This window comes from Cannabis sativa, chromosome 2, assembly GCF_029168945.1.
Source record: "Cannabis sativa cultivar Pink pepper isolate KNU-18-1 chromosome 2, ASM2916894v1, whole genome shotgun sequence".
NCBI classification, from domain to species: domain Eukaryota; kingdom Viridiplantae; phylum Streptophyta; class Magnoliopsida; order Rosales; family Cannabaceae; genus Cannabis; species Cannabis sativa.
Window position 1 is genome coordinate 81,664,050 of NC_083602.1, and position 9,325 is coordinate 81,673,374.

Genomic DNA, 9,325 nt, shown 5'->3' on the forward strand with positions numbered 1-9,325 from the left:
TTATCTTTTGTTAAATAGTTTAAAGGTTGAGTTTTAACTGTCAAAATTTTTAATTACCCACACTTTTAGTATAATTACATCTTATATAATTATTGGTATTTTAAATAAAGTGCACACACGTGGCGTCCCTGTTGGTCAGGGCGTTACATAGTAGATATGCAGTTCAAAGATCATTAAATTGATTTTTTGAATTATATCCAAACTTACCTCCCCAGAAATTTCGAGTTGCATATTGATGATTAGTTACTAGTCGTTGCCTAATTCCTTCTATGGTAATACAATTTCAGAATGATGTAATGGTTGTATACTTAATGTAAATCATTACTAGATTCATGGATGACCTAATCAAAATCTTAAGAAAAGCTAGAACTGTTAACCATGGTTTGTTAGCTATTCTAAGTGATTAGGGGTGGACTATCCCATAGTCAATAGATAAGAAAGTGTTTGTTCAAACAAATACTACTTTTCTAAGATAATGACTAAGTCTAAAAATCAAGTAGCAAATAAAGGAGATATTTAATTCTTGATTCTAAAAGTGTTCTATCATCTTATATGACATATGATGATTCCACTTCCTCTGTTGTCTTGTCACAACTGAAGAGATCAATACCATTTAGTTTTCTTAGACATAATTCACGGTACCCTGTCGTAGTGGGAGAGTTTCTAAGAACTCACCTTCTTATGACTTGGGAGACACTAGTGATTTAAAATCCATTGCGAGTTTAAACAAGTAATGGATTGTCAAGATAGGAAACTAAGAAGAAAGCCAAGAGAACTATAGTTTGATCCATTCACATGGAATAACCTAAAGTTTTCTATTACAAGGACATAAAAGGAAATTTTTGTTTATAAGTCTATTCAATAAACTTAACAAAACTTCCTGTTCCTAGTATTATAGGTTTGAGTTTATCTAAACCTATGGCTTATGGTATACCTGGTAATTACTTACTCTAATGCAAGCAACTTACTTTAGTAAGATGCTGAAGCATTTTCTTTCTAATGGCAATCTACAGAAGCTTCACAACTTCTTAGGCATAGATTTTATTTATCTAAGGAAAAGTCTCAACTATTCCAGAAAAGATAAAGCCATGAAAGAATTTCTTAAATCAACAGTGAGAGGTCTTAGATATGCTTTTGTATGCCTTAGACTAGACACCTGCTGTTGAGTGGGAGTAATGAGTAAGTATCAGATCAATCTAGGAGAAGAACATTGGAAGACAATCAAGTAAATCTTAAGATTAAGAAGAGGAACTGTATGTTAGTCTATAAGAGTGTGTTTAAAACTCTTAGACTACACCACATCAAATTTCGAAATTTGCCTTTGTGCTAGAAAATCTTTCTGATAAGATGGTGGTTACTCTGGGGGTGAAATAGTTATATTGGAGAAGTGTAAAAACCTATCTGAAGTCTTTAGGTCTACCAGGAAGGGACTGAATGTTAAAGTTACAGGAAAGGTACTTATTCAGTCTAAGGAAAGTTCTATGCATTTTTGGCACCATTCCAAATTCCCTAAACTACTAGTGTTATTTCTCTATTAACTAAAAGTAGTTGCCAAAAGTATCAAAATCCAGTATCCCAAGAGAGTAGACATATAGAGAGGAATTTCACATTATCAATAATTTTGTGTTAAGGAAGAGTAATGGTGGAGAAAAGGTTGTGGTTAATTCAACCTTTCAGATCCTATTACGAGGAGTTTACTACTGCTACACTTGATTTGTATATCGAGGTGTTGAGATTATTTGAAACGCACTTTTTGTTTTATATTAGTGCAAGTGGGAGTTTGTTGGGTTTTATGCCCTAAATAAAACTCATTTCAATATAATCAGATTTACTTATTAATATAGATCAGAAATAACATTTAATGTTGCATGGTTCACATGATTTATTTCATGATTATATGTACATAATATATGAATTCATCTGAAACCCTTTTCACATACTTGATCCTGTTTATTGCGCTGTCAACACATTGGAAAGTAAAGATGACTATGTGAATAAAGTTTCCTAGATTTATCAGACATAGGGTTTTACTGATATGATAATCTACAACAAGAGTTTACTTGCATTTGGAGAAATGCTATGTTCTTTCCAGAGCATTGGTTAAAGTAAAGCTCAGGTTGGATGCATGGAGTATGCATCGAAAGGGACCGATATTGAACTTTGACTTAGATTTATTAAACTTACTGTAATATCTATTCAAGTCAATATCGCCTAGTTGATCCTAGATCAAATGATCTTAATCCTGTTATGATTAGGCTCAATCTCAAGAGGCTATTCGTGTTCTTCGATTTGTTAGTTAAGCCTACTTTTAGGTCAGGGTGATACGTACATTTTGCGAACACGGCAGTGCAATTGAGTGGGAGCGCTAACATAAACATGGAATCTATAGCTTCTATCTGGCGAATAGTAAGTGAAGGATGATCTCCTTCGAGCTTGACCAAACGAAAATAAATGGTGGAGATCTCATTTCACATAAGCTGAAATATCATTTATACGGGGTTAAGTGTTTTAAGGATTAAATACACTGTAGGGTGTAACGGTAATCTAATCCCTTTACAGTGTAAATCATTCATATAGAGGATCATTGATCAAATTAGGATTATAACAATGGATAACTAATGATGTGTCTATATGGTGGAACATATAGAGCATTCTATATACTGAGTCTATGCGTGGATTCAACGAAGAATTAATAAGTTAGTGAATTTTAGTAATAAATTCTTGATCTACGTATTGGAAGCTCGGTTATATAGACCCATGGTCCCCGCACTAGTTGAGATAATATTGCTTGTAAGACTCATGTAATTGGTTTTGATTAATCAATTATAATTCTCAAATTAGACTATGTCTATTTGTGAATTTTTCACTAAGTAAGGGCGAAATTGTAAAGAAAGAGTTTTAGGGGCATATTTGTTAATTATGATACTTTGTATGGTTCAATTAATAAATATGATAAATGACAATATTATTTAATAATTATTTATAGTTATTAAATAGTTAGAATTGGCATTTAAATGGTTGAATTAGAAAATTAGCGTTTTTGAGAAAATCAGATGCAGAAAAGATAAAACTGCAAAATTGCAAAAAGTGAGGCCCAAATCCACTTGTATAGGGCCGGCCACTTTTGTAGGGAATTTAAACTGATATTTTCATTATTTTAATGCCAAATAATTCAAACCTAACCCTAGTGGAATGCTATAAATAGATAGTGAAGGCTTGAGGAAAATTACACTTAAATTTTGTATTTTTCCTTCAGAGAAAAACTTGAGCCTTTCTCTCTCCCTATCTTTAGCCGCCACTTCTTCTTTCTCTTCCCTCTTGAATTTCGAAATTCTTAGTGTGAGAATAGTGCCCACACACAGCAAGTGATTCCTCAATCATAATTTCCAACAAAATTTGTCCACTTAAGTGTACGGCCATGAAGTTTATTTTGCCCAATATTTTATTCTTTTTTAATCCATATAATTCAGCCATAAGCCCTAGTTGAAACACTATAAAAGGAACATGATACTCTCACTCATCCAACTAATGTCAACCTGACTATTCAACCAACCTAGATGAGAGAGTTCCTTCCTTAGTGATTTCACCTCCTTCAATTTTCTTCCTATTTTGACCCATAGTGAAAGAGTGTCATGCCCACACATAGCAAGTTAAGTACTCGATCATAGTGAGTAAGATGGTGGTAACCAAACCCGAAGGAGAAAAAGAGATCCAGGTCCAGATCTTGATAATGCTCTGCTACATAAAGGAATTAAGGGCTAGAGATCTTGAACGGAAGGAGTCATTATATTCTGCTGCAATCAATGTAAGGTTTTCTTAAACCCTTATGTGTTTAATTTCATTATTTTAGAGAATTCATATTTAGGATGTTAATTCAACATACTTGTTAGTAAATCTAGATACGGTAAAATATTCCCAACAGAAGTCACACCATGACCCACAGTAGGTGGCAGTGTATTGGCCTGTTCGGGATTTGTCCCTGGTGGTCCTCTCGTATTCCCAGGTGTTTGTACGTTAGGATCTGTCACCATTGGGTCACTTTGATCGACCAGGCCTCTGCGAGTTTGCAACACCATTCTGTATGCCTATTAAGACATAAGACAAAGAACAAAATTGGGTTTTTGCTCTCAATGAAAGCACCAAAATATTGACCTCGCTTTTACTCTACGACAATGAGTTAATTATTAACCGATTAAGAAATATAATTGAAATAGAGCAAAAATGAATAAGTAATAAAGAACACCAGATTTTAAAGAGGTTCAGCCCCGTTGGTATGATAATAGCCTACTCCCCTTAGATTGTATTAACTCGAGAACAAAGAACAAAGTTTTTTTCTCTCTCAAAGCTCTTACAATGAAATCTCTGAGTAATTCTCTTAGATCTCTTTCTGAAGCAATTCTTTTGATCCCTTTTACAGTGAAGCTAAATCACTATTTATAGGGCCTTAATGCATGAGGGAAGGTTTTTCTTTTGATTACAATATATAAAATAGGAAGGAATATTCATTGCATAATTATGATGCACTAAATAGGAAATTGGAACAAGTTTCCATATTCTTCTGACTCAATCCCACGATTATAGGGATTGTCTTCGTGCTTGGACTTCACGAGATCATTCTAAAGGGAAAGTCAAACTTGCTCCTGCTCGAATAATCCACCTTCCACCTTGCTCGGGTAACAAGCAAATGTATATTATGAAGTCTATTTGGGACATCCATCTCCCTCCAGATGCGAAGAATGTAGGACATGTGTAACTTGTATATTGTGCCACGTTATAGTGTAAAAGCAGGATAACAATATGCTTCTAATAATAATTTGTGCACTTTATTATAACTACACCGTTCTAACTACAAATTAAGAATATTGTATCTATCACTATTATTATTTTTTTGAAATATATGTTTGGACATAATATATTAAATATATTTTGTCAAAATATTTTCTAATATAATCCTTATATAGAGAGATCAATATAAAATACATATAACAATGAAATTCATTTTTCATCGTACATATAAAATATGTATATTTATACAATCATATCTAAAGAGCACATCAATGTAACTGTAATAGCTAAAAAAAAATTCAAAGATCAAAATCTCAAACCTTATTTCAAAAATTAAAAAATAAAATACATTACCTAATTAAAAAAATTGAACATACATGTATTATACGTGCATTGCCTAGTATCTATATATTGTTAATGTTACGTGCAATGCACGTATAATTAGTTTTTTTTAATTAGGTTTAAATAGATGATATTAAGTGCAATATATATATGTTTAATATTTTTAATTAAATAATGTATTTTTTTAATTTTTGAAATGAGATTTAAGATGATAATTTTTTAGATTTTTTTTTACTATTGTGGCAATATTAGTGTATATATGCACCCTATCAATAATTAGTACTTTATATAATCATGATATATCAAGTTTGACTTACCTTACAAATATAGTTTGATTTAAAATACTTTTGAGTTTGATATTAGAAAATAATATTTATATAAATTATATTGTAAGATCATGTGCCTTTAAAAATCATGTGAAATATATCGATTGATTAAATCATAAAAATTATTAAATAATATAAGCACATTAAATAACCAGAAGACAGTTTCAAAAAAAAAAAATATATAACCAGAAGACTTTTTTTTTTTTTTGAAAGAAATATAACGAAGACTAATATAAAATATTTATGATTAAAAATTTCATATATAAAATATCTACAATATTTGAAGTATTTTAAATTTAAATTAAAATTTTCTTAGTACTTTTTTATTTATGAAATTCTACATAAAAATTCTCATTCAAGCAAGTTAAATCGCAACTACTTTAAAAACACAAACAGTAAATTTAAATAAAAATATAAAAAAATAATATATGCAATAATTCTCCTAACTTTTATCTACATACTAATATAAAATTTATAAAAAATATTCATTATATAATAAACAAAAAAAATACAATTAAACTAAAAAATTATGTTTCATAGTCACATCAACTGGGTAATAATTTGATATTCTCGCATTAACTGGTCGTAATTTGATCTTCTCGCGAGTCATAGCTCCGGGTCTGAGATGGCAAAATGGACCCTTCCCGAGGGCTCTCAGTGACCCAACAGCAAAATAACATTAGTAGCTATTTACTACCATCAACGTCCCAATCCTGTCGCTTTCCAGGAAGTAAGAACGAAAGAAGACGCAGGCCTTGGAACCATCAAACGACAACACCAACAAAATATTCACACTAAAACATTCTCTCATATAAAAGAATAATTCAACTATTTATAAGAACATAATAATATAAAGAATATAATGTCATAACTCGAACTATATATTTAAAGAAGCCTAGCCGACGTTTGAAGTTACACTAAATAAACGGTAGTCGACTGTTTGATTGAAATTGTCATTGAGGCAGTACAACCCTAATTCATGAGAAAAGCCCAACTATGAGGAATCTGTGCTTTGTAACGCTAAATTAATCATACCTAAAACGACAAGAAATTTAGTAAGCATAATCAGAAGGACTAATAATAATAATAATAATAATAATATCATTTATTAGTGTTTCTTCTTTAATATGGAGAGCGAGAATTAGGTCCCCAAGGCATGACATCTGGTGAAAGTTGGCAGTTGATTGGAGTTGGGCTAGCCACACCATAGACAGACCCCTCATTAACGGCAACAACTCCAGTACCGACGATGGAACTCTTCACATCCTCATCTCCTTCTTCGTCTTCTTCCGACGGAATCTTGTAAAGGGTAGGTTTAACGAACGTAGCCGCCACAACAACTACAAGACTCGCTGCCACTACCTTCCCACCGATGATGCCTCCGAATACTTGGCCTTGACCTCCAGCAAGGCAAATTCCGAAAGAAGAGGAAGAATACGGCGGAGGCTGTGACGACAACATGGGCTTCGAGCCAGAAGTTCCCATTGCCATGGGAGAAGAAAAAGTACTCAAGAATGTGCCTGACAGCGAGAGCAGACTAAAAGGTCCTTGGAGTGAAAATACCGCCGGAGAGTGAGAAAGGGAGTGGCGGAGGGTGACGCTTGAAATAGAGCCAGATCCGCTGAGAACCGTGATGCCCATTCGGCGCTTTCGGGCGAACTGGACAATCGTGTCCACGACATCGCAACCGGCTTTAATCTCGAGAACAACGGGCTTCATAGCGAAATCGCTGTCTTTGGTTATAACGATTGGGGCCTTAGGCTTATTCTTAGAACCGGGTGGTCTTCCTCTGGGCTTCTTGGATTGCTCGACCGGTGAAGAGAAATCGCCAGCCCCTGAGAACCTCCGGGGCTTAGACGAGGTGGCTGAGCCTCCTCCTCCTGCGCCGCCAGAGAGCGTTCGAATGCTCCCGGGACTGTGGCCGGATGATTCGTCGTCGTCGGAGGTGCGAGAATGAGAGAGGTCTCCGGGTTGGGCAAGTGTCATTGTCGGATTAGCCATGTGTTTGAGGTTTGGGTTGGGAGGCTGAGTGAATAGTGAATAGTGAATTGTGTGAGTGAGGAAGTAGAGTATATAACAAAGGCCAATCCTTATGGGCCCGGCCTTAGTGGGATGGGACCCATAGAAGGTTTCCTAACATATGTCAATCAACACAAATATTCTTGGATTGTGATCCAAAGGCTTAGAAAACTCAAACTTAATTTTTTCACATTGAGTAATTTGCGGCATAAATACTTAAGTTTTATGTCGAGTAGCAGATAAATACCTAAGTCCTATTTTTGGCGGTAAAAATACCTTCCGTCACTACTCTAGAATTTCCGTAGGTACCTCTCCGTTATGTGCCAAGTTAGTGTCCACATATCACATTGTGATTGGTCTAGATAGATTTATTTTTATTTTTTATTTTAAATAATTATTTAATATTTTAAAAATTAATTTTAAAAAATAAAAAAATATTTTTTTTTCCTTTTACTCTCTCTCTCTCTCTCTCTCTCTCTCTCTCTCTCTCTCTCTCTCTCTCTCTCTCTCTCTCTCTCTCGTCTTCTTCCTTCCTTCTTCATCTTCAGTGCTCTCTCTCTCTCATCAAAATCAAAATGAAACCCTCTGCCTTCTCCCTCTCGCCCATGTCTTCTCCCTCAATAGCAGCAAAAATAACAAACAAACTCCCTCACTACACAGACACACTTTTGAATCTAACAACTCCCTTCCACACACAACCAAATAATTTTTTTTTTTTTCATTACACACAACCAAATAAATTTTACAGAAAAACCAACTCAAGAATCCACACAAGCCAGGTCCTTCTTCAAATCCCATAAACCAAAACCCATCATAGAAAACTTATAAGCTTACTCCATGCAAACCTTAAAACTAGTTAAAAACTAAAATCAATTCATACCCACATAACCAAAAAAACCCTAGAACCACAATCCCCCCCCCCCCCACAAAAAAAAAAAAACTTACATATCAGCAGATTCTTGAACCTCCTCTGCAGCAAAGAAGAAAGCATCTTTCTGCCATAGATCAAAGCTATTGGCCACCAACATCTTAAACACAACAGAAGAGAATAGAAACCCAATAAAAATTTCTCCCCAAACGTAGGCAAAAATAGACAAAAGTCGGAAACTTTTTTCACTCAATAACCGTGTTAAATTGTTTATATAACAATCAATGAATGAATCAATAATAACAATAAGCAGATCGGTATGTTGTTAGTCTTAGGAAAGGGGTTTCCTTTTTCGTTGGGTTCGGTGTCTTTCTCTCCCCTCTTTCCCTTCTGAGCCAAGCAATTAGCAAAGAAGGAAAAGGGTTTGAAGAAAGAAAGAAAAAAAAAACTTCACCAGAGAAGAAAGAGAGAAAGACGTAATAGCGATTTTCTTCTTCTTCTTCTTCTCTCTCTGGTTTTTTTTTTCTTTTTTTTTGGTTAAGGCAGAGAAGGCAGGGGCGAGAGGGAGAAGACATGGGCGAGAGGGAGAAGGCAGAGGGTTTCATTTTGATTTTGATGAGAGAGAGAGAGAGCACTGAAGATGAAGAAGGAAGGAAGAAGACGAGAGAGAGAGAGAGAGAGTAAAAGGAAAAAAAAATATTTTTTTAATTTTTAAAATATTAAATAATTATTTAAAATAAAAAATAAAAATAAATCTATCTGGACCAATCACAATGTGCCATGTGCACACTAACTTGGCACATAACGGAGAGGTACCTACGGAAGTTCCAGAGTAGTGACGGAAGGTATTTTTACCGCCAAAAATAGGACTTAGGTATTTATCTGCTACTCGTCATAAAACTTAGGTATTTATGCCGCAAATTACTCTTTCACATTTAACATTTTGTATGATATTTGATATGCCATATTTAAATTTATTAGAGGA

General features: G+C 34.1%; 1 protein-coding gene across 1 annotated transcript; it reads right to left on the reverse strand.

Moving 5' to 3' along the window:
- Window positions 1-6,282: 6,282 nt before the first annotated feature.
- LOC115720932 (AT-hook motif nuclear-localized protein 23-like) lies at window positions 6,283-8,954 on the reverse strand. The gene has a single exon (XM_030650144.2). It carries the CDS (start codon window positions 7,452-7,454, stop codon window positions 6,576-6,578), a length of 879 nt encoding a protein of 292 aa, XP_030506004.1. The 5' UTR covers window positions 7,455-8,954; the 3' UTR covers window positions 6,283-6,575.
- Window positions 8,955-9,325: the final 371 nt, after the last annotated feature.

What these genes read in the sequence shown, in the direction of transcription:
- LOC115720932 (XM_030650144.2), bottom strand. Translation starts at nt 7,454, where the DNA reads ATGGCTAATCCGACAATGACACTTGCCCAACCCGGAGACCTCTCTCAT.